Below are 20,647 nucleotides of genomic sequence, written 5' to 3' on the forward strand. Positions count from 1 at the left end.
GGGATGACGTCATCCACGTCATGGCGTCGGAGGGATTCCCGATCCACCCCATAACGCAGCCTGGCGGTAAATGGCCAGGCTGCGCAAGGGCTCTGGGGGGGGCCCTCTAACGTGACGGGTAGCGGCGTATCGGCGCGGAGAGGCGGCGATCAGAACAAACACGCAGCTAGCAAACTGCTAGCTGCGTGTGACAAAGTAAAAATTTAGCAAATCGGCCCACCAGGGCCTGAGCTATCCAACGCGGCGGCTTAGCCCGAGCTCAGCTCGGGCTTACTGCTGAGGAGGTTAAAGTGGATCCGAGATAAACTTTTACTCACTGCATAATTGTGTTCCTTTCATATAGTTTATAGGGCATTCCTCAAGCAAAATACTTTTTTTGTTTTGTTTTAATACTCTAATTCCCTATAAATGAAACAAGCCTCACCCACAGCTCCTTTTGTGCCTTGGCACTGTAGCAAGGGCTTATGGGAGCTCAGTCTGGGCAGGAGGAGGTTACTAGCCATTGATTTCAGAGGCAGAGGGGAGGAGGAGAGGGAACTGAATTTACACACAGGCAAGCTGATAGCATCTCCAGCCCTCAGCCTGTGACAATGTGACAAACAGAACATGGCTGCCCTCATTGTATCACAGGAATAAATAATAAATAATCATAAACATTTGAAGCTGTTTGCAGCTAGATATGCTGGGTAAACTTTAGATAAGATATATAGACAAGTTACTTGTTATAGTTAGTTTTTCATCTCGGAGCCGCCTTAATGATTTCCACTCTTCATAGTATCTATAGAAGTGATTATTATGAGCACAGGACCAATAGAGAGCTAATACTGTGGTTGATGGAGGTCCCCTCTGGCCCAAGGGCCCCGATGCATTTGCAACCTCTGCACCCCCTATTGTTTCGCCCTGGGGAATAGTGTTTATCACTGCTGGGAATTTAACTTTCATCTTCATTTGGCTAAATAGACGCCCTGTGGGTCCCAGGCCTTCTTCATTTTTCTTACAAAAATAATTGTCAGTATGTTTATTCATATCCACATACGGTACCTGTATGTTTGCATGAATGTCTTACTGTTCTTTGTTGTGAACAGATATAAATGAGTGCACCATGCAAGGAGTTTGCCAGAATGGCGAGTGTCTGAACACACAAGGCAGCTTCAGGTGTGCCTGCAAACATGGCTACATCTTCATCTCCTCCCAGATGCGTTGTACACGTAAGTTTCTGCTCTCCCATCCTGTAAGGGTTTTCAGGGTTAATGTACAATACCCAACTAGAAGCAAATGATGTCATCAGTCAGGCAGCCATTAGTCTGTGTAAGATTTCAGCATAGGTTATATAACAGACATAAATGCTCTCATCACATGCAGACGTTCTTCAACATCTTGAAGAATTTATATGCATTAGAAACATATTTTCTCCTTGTTTATATAGTGAAAAAAATGCATGTCTATACCACTTCCAATGTAATGTGACCCATGGTAAAACCATTACCAGGCTACCTTCAATTCAATCCCAGTGTACACGTCCTGCATATTTCTAAAACTATACTTACAACCCCGATACAACAGCAATGTGCTAGAAGCAGTTGAATTTAAAATCAATAGCAATGATAATTTTGAATCAATAAAGCTAATTGCATGTCATCACTTCCAGTATATGAGTTCAAGAAGATAAACAATAATGCCTCATTTCAGTACAGCGGAGTGACCATGTAGAACATTCTGTTTTGCCCTTGTAGGCCAGGCATGCACCCAGAATGCTTGGTTCACAACACACATACAGCCTAAATTTAGACAAATGGGTCTTAAAAATTCCTATCACAGATAATCCTCCACAAGTCTGAGACTTCTCAATATGATCAATGTAAGACTAAGGAAGCAGGAGGAAATAAATTATATATAAAAGTACAAATTTTATTAATGACCAAAATACAAACACATATATATGTAAATCTATTTAAAATTGACCAGAACACACAGGTGGGCCACCATGTCTAGGCCAGATGGAAAAATGTAGGGGATCCCCTAAAAAAATATTGATAGTGCGCAATCCATCAAATATCTTAATGCAAAAAAGGGGGAAGCGACTCCTAGCAGGTAACATTGAAACACGCGTATATGCGTACGACTGTGGGTCGCGTACAGTCGTACGCATATACGCGTTCCCTCCTACCTGATCCGCTTGGCGGTTGCGGACGCGAAGGAAACGCTGTGCGTGCACTTGTACGCATATATGCGTTCCCTCCTTTGATCCGCATCACCGCATGCGGACGCGGGGGGAACGCCGTGCGTACATGCGGAGAATTGGATGCATCACGCCTCTGCCTCCACCTCTCACTCACCACCTGCATCCTGTGATGGTGGGGTGGGAGTGGTCATGGGGGGGCGTGGTAGCATCCTCTGGCCGCCCAGTGCCATTTTAGGCCGGCTCCTCTCTCCCACAGGCAGCAAAACTTCTGAGCCTGCCCTGATGATGCTGGTAATCTCACCAGTGAAACCGGTTGGCCTCTAAGGCTCTCTTTGTGACCAGACACACTGGTGGTGGCAGCACATGGGCTCCTGTGGATGTACTTTGCAGTGACCAGCTACTCAGATGAGTATACCTCAATGATATGCATTTCTACTGGTGACTTGAAAACAGCCTCCTATGGAGTAACCACTGTTTACCATATGATCATTGAAACAGCTTCCTAGGATGCACCTATATGCTGCTATATGCTGTTGTTTGCTGGAACTTTGAGTTTGTCTATATCAAGTTGATGCTGCTGAAGGGATGACCCTGGCGGATTGTTCCATGAATGAATTATATCAACTTTAATATCACACCATCCGTACCTGCATATGTCTGTGGTTTAAACACTTGCCTGTGAATCTGTCTCAGAATGTGCTTTTGATTGGGGCACTAACTCTGGTGAATTGCTTGTTGCTCCTGGGGCTTGCGGATGTGTCAGGCTTGCTGTGAATATAAAATTTTTTGTTTACTAGCCCGAAGTGCTTGCCACATACAGTGTGTGCCTATCAATCTACCTCTGTGCACCTGGCCATTGTTATAGCTCATAAATGAGACAGCTTGCCTGACCTGTGGACCTGCACATCAATTATTTTGTGATAACATATGCAGTAAGACCACCTATTGTGATGGATTGAATCTCTCTATCAGCCGTTATTCAGCCTTTTGATCCTGCAAATCACTGGAAATATTATAGCAACACAGCCGGAATCTGATACACCTGTGCTTTTTCTACTAGGATGTCTTTTCCCATTTAGGTCCTGGACACTTGGCCCTTAAAACCAATGAAACATTGCAGCAACACAGCCAGTATCTGATACACCTGTGCTTTTCTACTAGGATGTCTTTTTCCATTTAGGTCCTGGACACTTGGCCCTTAAAACCAATGAAACATTGCAGCAACACAGCCAGTATCTGATACACCTGTGCTTTTCTACTAGGATGTCTTTTTCCATTTAGGTCCTGGACACTTGGCCCTTAAAACCAATGAAACATTGCAGCAACACAGCCAGTATCTGATACACCTGTGCTTTTCTACTAGGATGTCTTTTTCCATTTAGGTCCGGTACACTTGGCCTTTAAAACCAATGATATATTTCTCTCCAAGGTCTTTTGTTTCAATGTTACCTGCTAGGAGTCGCTTCCCCCTTTTTTGCATTAAGATATTTGATGGATTGCGCACTATGAATATTTTTTTAGGGGATCCCCTACATTTTTCCATCTGGCCTAGACATGGTGGCCCACCTGTGTGTTCTGGTCAATTTTAAATAGATTTACATATATATGTGTTTGTATTTTGGTCATTAATAAAATTTGTACTTACATACAGCCTAAAAGCAGATTTCTGAGTTGAGAGTAAACATTCTTCTGTAGGGAGAAAAGTACACTCACTTGCAGGGCTGGCACTACCATAAAGGCAAAGGGGATAATTGCCCCAGAGACTGTAGGGGCCCCCTAGGAGTCTCCCTTTCCAACTTAACTGTTGCTCCCTGGGGCCCCTGCAGAGTCTTCTGCAGCATAGCGTCTCACCTGTCCCAGCGGACGCGTTCCTCTGTCAATCCGTGGCTCTGTGCACTTTCATCTTCATCCACCGCTGGTCGTATCTTCTCTGTGACCTGTGGTAGGATATTACATAACATGCGTCGGGTCACAGGAGATGTGCGCCCCTGTAAGGCCCGGTTCACATTAGCTGTCGCCGTCCGGAATCGGCGTGCCGGACCGCATGCGGAACGGACGCACGGCATAGCAATGAAAGTCTATGCGTCCGTTCACATGCGTCCGTTTCGGCCGGACCGGAGCCGGACCGGATCCGGACTCCGGCATAAGATCCAACATGCGCTATTTTTTGGTCCGGCTCCTCTGGCAGACGTATCCGGAGCAGAGCCGGACTGTTGCATCCGGCCAATACAAAGCAATGAGAACCGGAGAGCGCACAACACACTGGCTATAAAAACCGGACGTTCTACCCCACTTCCTATGCTTTTTCTAGTGGCCATTTTGGATGGGGACCACATGGGCCCAGCGTTCACAGAGTGGAGCAGCAGGGATTTCATGCTGGAGCTCTTTGGCAGCAACATGTCTGATGATATGTCTGATAACGAGGAGGTGAGGCCTTCTCCCCACATAGTAGTAGGTGAACAACAGGAAGGAGAGAATTCCCAGGTACGAGTAAAAAATGACTGGATCCATGGTCCCAACTGCAGTCTCTGTATCCACGGATGGTCTCCACACGTCCACCTATCTCCAACAATGATCCCAGAGCTTCTGCTGACCTCCCAGACTCCAGGTATTTACAGGTTGTTATCTCTTTAAGAAACCGGATCCGGACCACAACTGTGTTCATACCGCACGGAAAACGGATGCAAACGGACCGGATCCGGACCTGATCCATATAGGAACCGTACGGATTAGGTCCGGTCCGGGTCCGGTGCGGTCTGGACATCCGTTCCGGTTTTTACAAAACTGCAAGTGTGAATGGGGCCTAAGGAGGATGAAGTTGGAAAGTGCATGGAGTCATGGACTGACAGAGGCGCAAGCACGCCAGAACAGGTGAGACACTGTGCTGCCAAAGACTCTGCTGGGGGCCTGGGGAACAGTTAAGTTGGCTGGTGGTTGGAGGGGGGGGGGGGAAACAGCAGCTGGCTCAGGGGCCCTGGGGGGAATTTGGATGCTACAAAGGGCCCCTCATGCCGCTTTCTGGTTTGGAGGTGTCTGTCAGAGGGGCCTGTGGATTTATTTTGCCTGGGGCCCCCATTGTTACTAGAAGCAGCCCTGATCACTCGCTTCCTCTGGTCCTCCCTGTTTTCCTTCTGTAGGTGCTTTCTCCCTGCTGCTGTTGTAACATTTTCCAAGGTCCTCCAGGTATCTCCCAGGTGCATCTTCTGTGATAGCATCCATACTAGCTATGATCATAATCTGCTAATTACAATTACGCAAAATTTTGTGTAAAATTTCAGCCATATGTAATGACGATTTGGGAAATTCAATTGACCTTGCGTAATTCAATGGAAATTTCGCCTCATTTCAATGAAAACATGTTTTTTGTTTTTTTTTTATTATTTATTCTTTATTTATCCAAAAATAAATATTTTCCAATGTCTTACAAAAGAGAAAATACCAGTACAAAATCTTTACACATATATTCCCGAGGATATCCCTCCCCACCCTCCATATTCTTCTTCCCCAAATCTGACCCACCTCCACTGTTCCCGGGACTATTCTCCTTCTCTTCACTTCCTACTCTTTTTCTCATGAGCCCCGTCTCCTTCCAGACATTTCCTATGTGTTGGGGAAGAGCTAATAACCCCTACTCAGTTTACAAACCCCTCTAAAAGGCACTGGTGTAGAAATAGAACCTCCACCCAAGAATTTAGGTCTCACCAAGAAAAAAAAAATGAGTACCCACCGGTCCCACCTGTCCATCCCTCCTAACTAACCATAATCTCCCCTCAGTGGCCTCCATTCACAGGGCCTCACCGACCACCCCATCAGACACTTGGCCATACATCCCATGAGCAAAGTCCAACCCCGAGACCACCAAGGCACCATACATCCCCCGAGAGCCCCATCAACAAGGCGCTCAACACCTCTACGACACCCCAGTGAGCTAAAAGCCAGACTCCACCTACGAGGCCAACCGCCCAACGCAAAATTTATTTCACCGAGTTTTAAAAAAAAAATTCCTTTGAATTTTTAAAATCCATTTTCTCAAAAGCTTCAAGGTCTTTTTGAAAAATTGTTTTTTTTACTTGTTCCCACTATTCCCCTTTAAAGGGAACCTGAAGTGGGAGGGATAAGGAGGCTGACATGTTTATTTCCTTTTAAACAATGCACATTGCCTGGCTGTCCTGCTGATCCTCTGCCTCTAATACTCTAAGCCACAGACCCTGAACAAGCATGCAGATGATGTCTGACAAATCTGACTAGATTAGCTGCATGCTTGCTTCAGGTGTGTGATTTAGACCCTACTGACAAGAAAGATCATCAGGGCTGCCGGGCAACTGGTATTGTTTAAAAGGAAATATATATGGCAGCTTCCATAGGTTTCACACCTCGGGTTCCTTTTAAAATAGGTAGCAATTTTGCTGACGATAGCATGTATGGGGCCTTTGCTATTAACTGCTAAATTTGGCACAAAATTATGCAAAAATTACATAAAATTATGCATAATTGCAAAACGACAGTCCCTGATCACAGTTATAATAGAAATTAATTTAAACATTTTCTGAAATTTCACATTACAATTTTGCATTGTAATTACGAATTAGCATGCGATATGATTATGCAAATTTTGTGCTACATACCCTTTTAGTAATCTTCACTATAGTGAGGTATGGTGGAGGCTTTGATTGGGGTTGTTTCCCACTTACCTCTCCCATAGTCCCAAAGTTCAAGTGTCTAGAAGTGGTGGGATGGACAGTACCAAAGACTGAGCAGACACTAGCCTTTTTCTGAGAAGAAAGACAATGTATGATTTGTAATATAGAGCCATTATTATCTATTGGAGGTGATGAGGAAAAAGAGTTTGACAAAAAAATCAACAAATGCGAAATGCTTCTGGTCACTTGTGTATGAATCATTACTCTGATCTCTAAAGTCACCACTCTTTGGCTCTGCCAGCCACTTTTCTACTAAACCTTCACCAGCCACCACTTTAAGACTCTTCCAACCACTGTTCTACCAGACTCTACCAACCACTACCAGCCTACTCTTTACAAGACTCCAAGATTCACCTCCCTACCAAACCCTACTAGCCACCTCTCTACAAGACTACTAGCTACCACTCTACGAGACTCTAACAGTGAGCTCTCTACCAGACTCCAACAAACACCACTCTACCAGACTGTACCAGCTTCCACTCTACCAAATTCTACCAGCTACCTCTCTAAAAGACTCTGCCTAACCGCTAGCTCTTAACCGACTCTACCAGCCACCATTCATCTTTCTACCAGACTCTACCAACCACTACCAGCCTCCTCTGTCCCAGACTCTATAAGCCACTACTTTACCAGACCCAACCAGCCATGTACTAGCCACCACTCTACTTGACTGTACCAGCCACGATTTTACTAGTCTGTACCAACCACCATTCTAACAAACTCTACCAACCACCTCTCTACGAGACTCTATCAGCCATCATGAAATCCGACTTTTCCAGCCACCATTTTATCATAATTTACCAGCCACCAATGAGAATTAAAATGTGTTTCTCGTTTCATCTCCTAAAGTAAAAAATCCCCTTTAAGCTCTCTTGTGTCAGATAATTTCTCTAACAGCATTTATTTGCTGAATGTCAGACTAACAATCCTTTCTTCTCACAGAAGAGAAGTCTGATGTGAAAAGTCTCTGCTACAGGCTTGTGGGCTCAGAAGGACAATGCCAGCACCCTATATCTATCCGAATGACCCAACAGCTGTGTTGTTGTAGTGTGGGAAAAGCTTGGGGTCCTCACTGTGAGCCATGTCCTGCAGAGGGAACAGGTAAGAAGGATGCACAATCATTAAATCATCTTACTCTTATTAAATAAATAATACATACAGTGGCTTGCAAAAGTATTCGGCCCCCTTGAAGTTTTCCACATTTTGGCACATTACTGCCACAAACATGAATCAATTTCATTGGAATTTCACGTGAAAGACCAATACAAAGTGGTGTACACGTGAGAAGTGGAACGAAAATCATACATGATTCCAAAGATTTTTTACAAATCAATAACTGCAAAGTGGGGTGTGCGCAATTATTCAGCCCCCTTTGGTCTTAGTACAGTCAGTTGCCTATAGACATTACCTGATGAGTGCTAATGACTAAATAGAGTGCACCTGTGTGTAATCTAATGTCAGTACAAATACAGCTGCTCTGTGACGGCCTCAGACGTTGTCTAAGAGAATATTGGGAGCAACAACACCATGTAGTCCAAAGAACACACCAGACAGGTCAGGGATAAAGTTATTGAGAAATTTAAAGCAGGCTTAGGCTACAAAAAGATTTCCAATGCCTTGAACATCCCACGGAGCACTGTTCAAGTGATCATTCAGAAATGGAAGGAGTATGGCACAACTGTAAACCTACCAAGACAAGGCTGTGTACTTAAACTCACAGGCCGAACAAGGAGAGTGCTGATCAGAAATGGAGTCAAGAGGCCCATGGTGACTCTGGATGAGCTGCAGAGATCTACAGCTCAGGTGGGGGAATCTGTCCATAGGACAACTATTAGTCATGTACTGCACAAAGTTGGCTCTTATGGAAGAGTGACAAGAAGAAAGCCATTGTTAACAGAAAAGCATAAGAAGTCTTGTTTGCAGTTTGCCACAAGCCATGTGGGGGACACAGCAAACATGTGGAAGAAGGTGCTCTGGTCGGATGAGACCACAAGTGAACTTTTTGGCCAAAATACAAAACGCTATGTGTGGCAGAAAACTAACACTGACTGCACATCACTCAGAACACACCATCCTGACTGTCAAATATGGTGGTGGCAGCATCATGCTCTGGGGTTGCATCTCTTCAGCAGGAACAGGGAAGCTGGTCAAAGTTGATGGGAAGATGGATGGAGCCAAATACAGGGCAATCTTGGAAGAAAACCTCTTGGAGTCTGCAAAAGACTTGAGACTGGGGCTGAGGTTCACCTTCCAGCAGGACAACGACCCTAAACATAAAGCCAGGGCAACAATGGAATGGTTTGAAACAAAACATATCCATGTGTTAGAATGGCCCAGTCAAAGTCCGGATCTAAATCCAATCGAGAATCTGTTGCAAGATCTGAAAACTGCTGTTCACAAACGCTGTCCATCTAATCTGACTGAGCTGGAGCTGTTTTGCAAAGAAGAATAGGCAAGGATTTCTAGATGTGCAAAGCTGGTAGAGACATACCCTAAACGACTGGCAGCTGTAATTGCAGCAAAAGGTGATTCTACAAAGTATTGACTCAGGGGGCTGAATAATTACGCACACCCCACTTTGCAGTTATTGATTTGTAAAAAAAATGTTTGGAATAATGTATGATTTTCGTTCCACTTCTCACGTGTACTCCGCTTTGTATTGGTCTTTCACATGGAATTCCAATGAAATTGATTCATGTTTGTGGCAGTAATGTGACAAAATGTGGAAAACTTCAAGGGGGACGAATACTTTTGCAAGCCACTGTATATTGATATCTTTACTACTCTTATTTTCAGTATTTCGACTTTTTTATTACTGCATTCATTGCTTTACATACAACAATGTAGGCATTATACATCTTAGAGGAGAAAGTGTTTTTTTAGGGGCCATCGCTTCTCTGGTAATCAGCCTACACATAAGCATTCATTAAAGAGACACTGAAGCGAAAAAAAATTATGATATTATGATTTGTATGTGTAGTACAGCTAAGAAATAAAACATTAAAGGGAAGGTCCAAACAAAATAAAAAAATGTGTTTCACTCACCTGGGGCTTCTACCAGCCCCATGCAGCCATCCTGTGCCCTCGTAGTCACTCACTGCTGCTCCAGTCCCCCGCTGGCAGCTTGCCGACCTCGGAGGTCGGGGGGACGCATTGCGTACATTTTTACGCATTCCCGCTAGTGCAGGAACATTAACACATACATTTTCACGCATTACTGGTTCAATACGTAAAAATGTACACATTGAACCACTAACGCGTAAAAATGTATGTGTTAATGTTCCTGCACTAGCGGGAATGCGTAAAAATGTACGCAATCCGGCCCGCCGACCTCCGAGGTCGGCAAGCTGCTAGCGGGGGACTGGAGCAGCAGTGAGTGACTACGAGGGCACAGGATGGCTGCATGGGGCTGGTAGAAGCCCCAGGAAAGTGAAACACATTTTTTTATTTTGCTTGAACCTTCCCTTTAAGATCAGATACATCAATCTACTTGTTTCCAGTACAGGAAGAGTTAAGAAACTCCAGTTGTTATCTCTATGCAAAAAAGCCATTAAGCTCTACGACTTTCAAAGTCATGGAGAGGGCTGTCTTCTGACTTTTATTATCTCAACTGTTAGTGAATAAATTTATTTTTCTCTGCCAGAGGACAGGTCATTAGTTCACAGACTGCTCTGAAAGAATCATGTTGAATGCTGAGTGTTGTGTAATTTGCACATATTATAGAATGATGCAATGTTATAAAAAACACTATATACCTGAAAATAAAAATATGAGAATATTTTCTTTGCTGCTAATCTTCTAGTAATTATTCTTAGTACACAAACAATTCATTATATCATATATATTTGTTTTTCGCTTCAGTGTCTCTTTAAGGTGAAAGCCAGAGTTCATTGTTGAGATTTGGGTGTGTGAGGTAATTTTACATTTTGATGGGGTTGACTTGGTGTTCTAGTTACAACTGGTGAGATTAAATTTGCAATGCAGCATTGGAGGATCTAGCTGTGGTTCAAGAGATGAAGTTAGTGTTAGGGCCCTTGTGGGAAATGTTAGTGTTACGGTTTAGGAGGATAATAATGTTTACACTTAAAAGGGTAAGAGTGGCAATAGGTTTAGGGTGCTTCAGGTTTGTGTTAGAGATCATAGATACAGTAGAAAGATAGATAGATAGATAGATAGATAGATAGATAGATAGATAGATAGATAGATAGATAGATAGATAGATAGATAGTGGAGGAGGTTATTGTCAGGATTTAGGTGGATGTGGATGTCATTAAAGTTTAGGGAGTTGAGGTTAGTGTCAGGGATTAGTTGAGTGAGATTGGTGTTTTAGTTCAGATAGTTTGTTCCAAGATTCAGTTGAGTGAATAAGTTTAGTTTAGGTGATTGGTGAAGTTAGTGTTTGTATTAATTCACATATGGAGCAGTAACGAGTGATGCACAATTCTGAGACCCTCCTTATCACCCCCCACCCACACCGCAGTCCCAGTCACACTGCCTCCTTCAATAATTAACTGAGTGGGACTGCATTGGGTCAAAAAGCTGATGGATGGCCATTTTTTTGCTAATTACTAAGTGGGCAGTCTGGACTGCTATTTTGAGGAGGCATTGCAAAGCGGTGTGGAACATTATGCACCACCTCAAGTGTTAACAAGCCCTCACGGTTACTGTGGGCAAGGTTGGTGTTAAGAGTCTCATGGAGGAAAGTTAGTTAGGATTATTAACATTAAAATGATTCTTGTTATTGTTAGGGTATGGAGGTGACGTTTATCTGGTGACATAACGGTAACTGAGGTACACTGTGCTGAGCTTGCAGTACTTAAAATAAATGCTATATGCTATAGACTAATTATTGCGACCTATTTCTTCTCAGAATTCTGATGTCTTCTCCCACAGCTCTCTCAGCCTTATTAATCTTCCTGTATTACGTTGCAGCCTCATTTGCAGATATTTGTCCTGCTGGCAAAGGCTACCACATCTTCAGTACTCATCACACGTTTATGATTCAGGGTCAGAGTGACATCACCCTGCATCTGCAGCCAGATTTAAGTGACCAGCAGGTTCTACTTCCAAGGATGCCTGAGCTGGCTCCCAAAATACCTGAACTTCCTCCACCTCAGAAGATTCCAGAGCTTGATTCCACCAAAAAACAAGGTGTGTTGTTATTCCTTCATTATATAACTTTAAAGCCCTTGTTCGGATTTTTCATTATTAGTAAAAATTAATAGTGGAACGTGCCACTACTCAAAGTTTCCATATTTGATGCAGCTGTTCCATAGAAATTCCCTTTGTAAAAGTCAGTCATGTGACACAGGATTAGTTAGCTTAGCTCCTTCCCTGTGAATCTCCACGTTTTCCTCATTTCTTCTGTTCTGAGGAGCAGCCCCCTGACCTGGGGTGAGGAAGGGTGTTGAAGGGCGTGCATCTACAAAGCGCGGTGAGTACATTTGGGCACTTAACATAGCTACGGTACTTGTAGAATATCGTCAATACTGTTGATAATCTACTAATGGTGTCCACACATGTTACAATTTTTCTGCTCAAATTTACCCCAATTCGATTAAAACACTCGATTGTGTGAAAAAAATGAGAGAAAATATTTTTTTGAATAATACATTTGATCAAAATTGTCATTTTTAAAAAAATAAAATCTATTGGAATCTATATAGGTAAAAAAATCTGATCAATTTTGTCAGAAATTGAATGGTGTGTGGAAGGTTGTATGAAAGTCATTGAACCGAATTTTAAGTTTAGATTCAGGAATAACAAAAACTTTATTTGTCAAAGTGACACAATAGATACAATGTATCCCTTCACTGTAATAAATGTAGTGATATTGATTAAAATAAATTAGGATTAGATTTGTTAATGTAAGGTAAATTTTCTAAGGTTGTTTGTGTTGTATGCCTTTATACATAGCAGTGATGGCATAGAGCACACCATACACATTTATAAATTAACATTTATATTATTACATCTAATGTATATATTTTATTTGTTTTTGTCGTGATTGTGTCAAAATTGAACATATGTGTGTGGTACATTGGTTGCAAGATTCACATTTTTCAATGGAGTGAAAAAACCGATCGAAATTGTCGAATTGAAATTTGTTTTTAAAAAAATGGTAATGTATGTTGCCACCATAATGTTTACTGTAAACACTACCTGTCTCTTGCTGTAAATTTGGGCTCTGACAATGCCCTGCATAACGATGAGCAGAAATACATATTTATGCATTGTAATCGTAATGCAAATTTGTATGTAATGTAATTTGCATGTAATGGTAATATTTCATAATTTTGCATAATTTTTGTGTAATTTTGTGCCGAATTTGGCAGTTAATAGCATAGCCCCCATACAAGCTATTGACACCAAAACCGCTACATATGTTAAAGAGAATAGTGGGTACAAGTCAAAAAAAAAATTTTCAAAATGACCTTGTAGTTTTTGAGAAAATTGATTTTAAAAATGCAAAGGAAAATGGTTTTTAAACTGTAATTTTTCTGAGTTTTTTTTTTATTTTCTTAGCATTTTTAAAATTGAAAACTACAAGGTCTTTTAGGAAACATTCTTTTTTTGACTTCTACCCACTATTCTCCTTAACATATGTAGCAGTTTTGATGTCAATAGCTTGTATGGGGGCTTTGCTTTTAACTACTTAAAGACCGCTCCACGCCAATCGGCGTGGTGGTGTGGAAACGGCGGCAACAGAACAGGTAATATTGGGGTTGGCACTTACTTTTAGAGGGTCCCAATCCATTCAGGACCCTCCTTGGCTGATAGCGCTTCCCACACCGAGTGGTACTCAGACCTCACCCCACGTTCCTGCCTCCGTGCTGCCCGCTCTTGTCCCGACTAGCTTCGGCTCTTGCCGTCATCAGGGGAATAACAAGAGCGGGCGGGCATACACGTAATATATATGAAATTTAAAATCCATAATTACCTTCTTAGAAATGCCCCCAGGCTCTCTCTAACGGTTGCCGCTCCGAGCGCCGGAAGATTTACGGTGACGTCAGTCAACTTCCGGAATAGCCGCCGCTCTGTACATTGGGCCGGCGCCACTCAGAATTAAAGGAACACTATCAATAACCCATTGTTCTAAAATGATAATGTACAAATAATGTCTAAGTCGCTGTGTAAACATTCTCTTACTTTTCATGTTAAATATCAGAGGAAAAAGCTGTAATTCGCTATGTGTAGGTTGTTGTAGCTATTGGAAGGATTAATTAGCAAAAGGGAGTTGTGCTTCAATATTACACAGCCAGTGCTGTTCTTTAAATTTGAGACACAGAGTTATATGAAAAGCCTCGGGTGTCAGGTTTTACACACAATTACAAATGTTTCTGTTGCACATAGCATGCTCAGAGCATCACACCTGCATTGCCATCCTTTCACCTCCCGCATATAGTGCAGAAAATGAAATTATTTTCATAAGTATGGGGTTTTAACATTGTGTAGCCTAACTATATTTCCTTTTTTTACAGGTGAAGCGACTGCCCCTGAGGTAAGATCATTTTCTGTATGTTGCTAATATACATTTCATGTCAAGTAACTGCAATAAAAAAATAATGCACCTGGTCTACTTTGCTGGATTTATTGTACTGTAGACGCCATACCCAAGGATGCAATGCAAATCACCATAGTGCTATATACTGATTCAAAACTGAAATCGTTCCAGTTACAGTATGTAAAATCAATTGTGTCCACTTACCTGAATGAGTGTGTTCACATTCTAGCTTCCAGTGTACAACCCTTTTCCAGACGAGGACGGTGTGGATTTCTCACCTGTTTTTTCACCAAAGCCAGGTAATCATTTGGGCTGCGTTGTACTGAACACTGAAGCAGACAAACAGTGCACCATTCTTACAGTACATAAGACAGAGGAGGTCCGCACAATGCCACAATTCAACATTTTATTTCCGATTATTGCTGCTGTGATTGGATTCTTCCGGAAATAAAATGCTGAATTGTGGCATTGTGCTTATCCTCTGTCTTATATTCATCATTAGCCATCCCCGGTCCAGCACTGCCCTTGCATTGTGGAGTGCTATATATGTTTCTGGTTTTTCTCATTTATGGCTCCCATTATAGCCTGATGAAGTGGGTTTGATCCTGTGAAACGCGTCGCATTGTGGAGTGTACAAATAAATGTCATTGTTGACTATTAATCAACCTATTCAGTGTCCACTTTCTGGGGAGGTAAGTCCACCACTACCTCCTTTTTTTTAATGGTCTTTCATTATTTTATCCTCATTTTGGCACCTTTGTTCCAACCTTCGTTCCATTCTCAAGGGTTGCTATCCCTTCTATCTACACAGAGAGACTTCTTAAGCTGAGTGCGGTCAGGTTCTAATACTCCCCACCTGCCTACACAGTGGTTGCCTCTGTGGTAACCCACACCTGTGAGTATAACTTGATTTTCCATTTCTCTGTTTTACAACATACTACACTATATATTGGGCCCTGGGTGTCCCCTTCTGTCTTCCTCTTACAAGCAGATGAAGAACCAGGTAGTCTTTTGTCAATACAGAAAGAAAGCTAATAGATATTTGAAGCTTTTTTTAAAGCAAACTCAAAGTGTTCCACAGGCTTCCCACATTCTCCTCAAGACCACCGCGGCTTCGAGAGTAGGTAGTTATGGCAAAGTATGGCCATTATGTATGAATGGTTGGTTTCTTATCTCTGCTCTAGTAGCCTCTAGAAGTAAATATCAGCTGCCCTCACCATTACGGAATTAAATAATCAAATTTCTTAATTGCAGCACCTTCGTTGGAGACCACAACCATGGCTGTTCACAAAATACCTCCAGAGTATGACAATCGGAGAAATGAATTTGAATTTGCTCCCACTCAGTTAGCAGGTCAGTATTTAAGTAAGAAGATGTTTGACACATCAAGTATGAGCTATAAGAAAATCAGTCTAACATATGTGTGTATATATATATATATATCACTCCACCTAGAAACGGACGAGTGTAAGATGAGGAGGACCTTGTGTGGCCATGGAGAGTGTATATCTACACCTTCAGGTTACTACTGCAGCTGCAATCCCGGATTCTACCCTGACCCTGAGAACAAGGTTTGTGTAGGTAAGTCACTTTGATAATCCCAACTATGAGACAGGTCATAAGATAGTCGACAAGATGCTAATAATTTCCTTTTCCATGCCAGTGTATTGGTAATTTCATGCAGCTTAAAACTGAGTCAATAAAATGCACTTCTTGTCGGAATTTTTAAAATACCATTGACCATCTCTAGTTATAAGGATAATATGGGTTTAGGGGTTGTAATTTAGTAAAACACGAGGAGGTTATAATAAATTTGGTCAACTCCATAAAGGTACTTTATTGTGGTTCTTTTATTAAGGGGTAGGCTTCTTTCACACTTATGTCACTACATTGCATTGCATAATATCAGCACTTAGCCCCGCAGAAGAGGTGCTCTGCTCCTGGCTTTTGAAACTTGGGCACTTTATTTGGCCTGCTGAAGTGGGCAGAGACCCATGAAATGCGTTGCCTGGGCTTATTAAATATTCATTATATTTATATATATGAATTTGTTGTTAGTGAGGTAAGCCACCTCCCCCTTTTCTCTTTTATGTGTTTTTAACCCAGTGTTATACATTCCTGAGCATCTCTTACCCCCTTTGTCACCAGGCAGAAGTAATGATCATAGTAGTAATTATTTTAAGAGTGAAAGTATCCTTTAAATAATCCTATTCAATGCCAAACAGCTGCAGCTCAAGCAAATAAAATTTGGGAAGCGTAAAAAGGGAAAATAAGAGTTTGGGATGCTAGCGTAATATTGCCCCTGTTTAAAGGGGAACTATGGCGAAAAATTGGTAAAATTCAAAATATGTGAAAACACAGACAAATAGAAAGTACGTTTTTTCCATAGTAAAATGAGCCATAAATTACTTTTCTCCTATGTTGCTGTCACTTACAGTACGTAGTAGAAATCTGACAGAAGCAACAGGTTTTGAACTAGTCCATTTCTTCATGGGGGATTCTCGGGGATTTATTTATTTTCAAAAGCACTTAATGAATGGCAGTTACTTTGTCCAACTGCCAAAAAAACTGTGTAGTGACCAGGGAAGCTGGCCAGCATCATTGTACAAATCCTTTTTAGGGAATATCTTTATAAAGAATAAAAACCTTGCTGAGAATCCCCTATGAAGAGTTGAACTAGTCCAAAACCTGTTGCCTCTCTCAGATTTCTACTACCTACTGTAAGTGACAGCAACATAGGAGAAAAGTAATTTATGGCTCATTTTACTCTGGGAAAAAAACGTACTTCTTATTTGTCTATGTTTGCACATATTTTAAATTTCACAATTTTTCACCATAGCAACCTTTAACTATCTTGTAAGGGCACATCTGGTCTATGGAAGACAGTGGTGGATATCATATTACAGAAAAAAATTAAAGTTTTGGAGCAAGTGCAGAGGCAAGCTACAAGACTGATCAGAGGGATGGAAGGTCTCACTTGCCAGGAAAGGTTAGATAAACTGGGTTTATATAGTCTGGAGAAAGGATGCCTTAGAGCAGATCTAATTAACATGTATAGGTTGAGACCACCCTATCATCTTCCAGACTCTAAGTAATAAAACACCATGAAACAGAGTCTGAGTTCTGTATCCAATGAAGTATTTCTTCCAACAGATCAGACCTCTCTCTTTATCAGACACTACGCTATGTGCGTTATATTAGGTCAGCTGAATCCGAGCAGTTTCTTTTTGCTCTTACCATTTCTTCTATTAATATTGCTTTAATAGTATGACTTGGATGCAAGCTGCTTGCCTTCAACAACAAGTTACCAGAACATTTCCTAAACGTTGGTGTTTTAGTCGCAACAGACATAAGGCCTGTAAGGGTAACGTCTAAATAGGCAATCTCTCCAGCACCACTTTTTCGTAGTGAGCTGTAAATTAAAATCATCGTTGTTCACTAAAAGGTAGAAATCTGTCTAGCCCCACTCCACACCAATAACAAGTCATCTACATATTGGCCGTACCAATTTATACAAGAAAAAAAGGTGTTGGTTCAAAATTTGCAAGTGATGGACAGAACTTGTCTCCCATAGAATTTCTTCATCCTTGGAGGTAAAACCTACCATGAAATATAAAATAATTACAACTCAACAAAAAATTGACGGCCATAATGAAAAACAACTTCAAAGTGGGGGAAAACTATCTGTCAAGACGATATGACAGGGCTTCTAAAGCTTGGTGGTGGGGAATTGATCAATAAAGTTATGTTACATCTAGGGCCACCCACATACAATCACCCGTCCACTTCAGTGTTGGCAAACTAGCTAGCAAAAGCATTGTATCCCTAAGGAAGCCATGGCGTTTTCTCACAAGGGTTGCAGGTGACTGTCCAAACAATCCCCAGGCTTTTCCTCCAAAGAGTCAATCCCTGCCACAAAGGTCTGGCCCTGCAGGGGAACATCCTGTTTGTGGATCTTTGTGAGGTGATGGAAGATCGGGAAAATGGGCACCCTAACATGAAAAAATCCCTTGTCCTTTTGCTTAAAACCGCCATTGAACAGCCTTTATTTAACAATGCCCCAAGTTCATCTGAAAAAAGTAATGTGGGATCAAAAGGCAAGGGCCTGTAAACATCTTGGTTATGCAGCTCTCTTTATGCCTTTTTCTCATAATCTATGGCATTAAGGACCACAACGACCCTCCCTTTTGCCGATAGCACCGCTATAGAGACTTTCATTGTCTTCCAAGCAACTCATTCTCTGGCTGTAAGGTCAGCAACAACCCTAGGGACCCTCTGAAACTGCAATATTTTTTCTCTGAAATCCTGGAATAGGTCCACAGCATTAGTTCAGGCATGTAGGGGGGGGGGGGGGGGGTCTGGATTTCTTAATCTAATAAATGTAACAAAAACCCATGTCTTGTTATTTTCTTTAGTATGTTTTGTGTTTGTGTTGCTGTGCCCTAGATATTGATGAATGCAAGAGCGACCCATGTGGACATGGAAGAGGATCATGTTCAAACACTGATGGATCATTCAACTGTCATTGTCTTCATGGGTACAGACTCAACGTCACATATGATACAAGATCTTGTGTAGGTAAGAGAACTTTTTGAATATCTTGGCTATTCACTTAATGCAGGATACTTATTTTGTATTATAGAGCTTGTTGATATTATTAGTAGCATAACGTGGCTAGCATTGGCTGGTTTGTGTGTGTACGTGCCTCTCTCTCACAGATTCCAGCAGACTTTGTTTATGAGTCACTAATAGACATTTCTGTGCAAGGACCTTGCTGATCAATCGGCCATTGTGCCGGCCTGTACCGAGGCTTCCATTCCATGAGACCCTCACCCCTGTAGCACCATATGTATGTTTGAGGCACGAACAATGTATGTCCTATGTTGATATTCCATTTTGCTGTGCCAGTAAATCCCTTTTTGGAAGTGCACAAATCTTCCCCCTTTGGTTCAATAGTTTGTTTCTGCATTTCCTAACCGTGACCATGTCCAAACAGTCAAGTTTCGGGCAGGCAAATTTGTGTGGTGAGTGACCATTGTTGTGAGCTCTTTGCAGAGTGATTTGGGTCCCTTTCTGTCCTGCTAGCCACTGTTTGTATTGTGTATCTCTTATCAGCATGTCAGTTCCCAGTGGGCCTGATTTGGTGATGCCAATTACCAACAATGCAGCAAATATCCTGATGCATAATTTATTTTGAAAATGTGAATCTTTGACGACATAAGCAAGGATTTGTAGTATTCCGTTAGACCAGGGATGTCAAACTGCAGTCCTCAAGGGCCAAGGTCATCACATATTTTGGGCACAGCTCACATTAATTGATGGGACTGAATGAGGAAAGGTGTGGTCCATCAAGTCGAACACATTTCTCCATTTCTCAGTCCTTCCTAAACGCTGGCATGGATACGGCCCTTGAGGACTGGAGTTCAACACCTATGAATTAGACCAATGGGAGACCTTAGCAAGAAATTCAAATGGACAAACTCCTACATTCAAGGTAAGTTGTAGTAGGGCTGCAACAAAAGCAACTAGTAAGTGAATAATTCCACGATAATACAAAAATATTACAGAAGAAAGCAGAGCATAGGTGAAAAAAACATTTACATGGGATGAAACTCTGATTTCATCTATGGTCTGAATAAAACTAATAGGAAAATGATATAAATGGTTTTAAAGCTACTGAAAGCGTACTTCACTCATAAGTTAATTGATAAGATTAACACAGCAACACACGTTACCATGATAACACCCGTGGTGCTGACCGTTTAAGGTGTGGTGTTCCACAGGTGGTAATATTGGTAAAATTGCTGAGCGTTCCCCATGCATAGGAACTTTACGCAGTGTCAGTGTGTTGCATCAGGCCCTTGGTGTACTTCTGGTCACATCTGCTGTCCCACTGTCTGCCCTGTTAGTCGGGGATTACTATGCTTGGCCATGCTCCTGTGGCCGGGAGCATTCTCTGCTGCAGGGTGTATTATACAGGAAATGTTTCCCTGCCGGTAGGACAATCGCACCGCACCAAGTGTGCAAATCGCCTTAATGGTCCATGCCATAGTAGAGAACTGGAAGGAAAAATAAATATACCATGAATCTACCAAATTATATGTTGCATTCAGGTTTAGTTCACACCTATAGGTAACTACTAAGCAACATGGCTTTATGGCAGGCCATTAGAATCACTCTAGGATTATACCCATGAGACAGTAGAAATAATAAATGCTTTAATGTGTTGTACACATTAAGAGAGCCCAAGGTTTTGTGACC

The 20,647-nt window shown here is 41.9% G+C and overlaps 1 protein-coding gene across 1 annotated transcript in view; it reads left to right on the forward strand.

The window, feature by feature from the left end:
• The window catches only part of LTBP3 (latent transforming growth factor beta binding protein 3), a 155,392-nt gene that overhangs the window by 60,476 nt on the left and 74,269 nt on the right, over positions 1-20,647 (forward strand). The window contains exons 6-13 of the mRNA XM_068260461.1: positions 1,086-1,208; positions 7,825-7,983; positions 11,815-12,033; positions 14,364-14,383; positions 14,616-14,685; positions 15,641-15,739; positions 15,842-15,967; positions 18,833-18,964. Of these exons, the coding sequence (XP_068116562.1) occupies positions 1,086-1,208; positions 7,825-7,983; positions 11,815-12,033; positions 14,364-14,383; positions 14,616-14,685; positions 15,641-15,739; positions 15,842-15,967; positions 18,833-18,964 (948 nt within the window). The remainder of the gene's footprint in view (positions 1-1,085; positions 1,209-7,824; positions 7,984-11,814; positions 12,034-14,363; positions 14,384-14,615; positions 14,686-15,640; positions 15,740-15,841; positions 15,968-18,832; positions 18,965-20,647) is intronic.

This window comes from Hyperolius riggenbachi, chromosome 11 (genome assembly GCF_040937935.1).
Source record: "Hyperolius riggenbachi isolate aHypRig1 chromosome 11, aHypRig1.pri, whole genome shotgun sequence".
NCBI lineage: Eukaryota > Metazoa > Chordata > Amphibia > Anura > Hyperoliidae > Hyperolius > Hyperolius riggenbachi.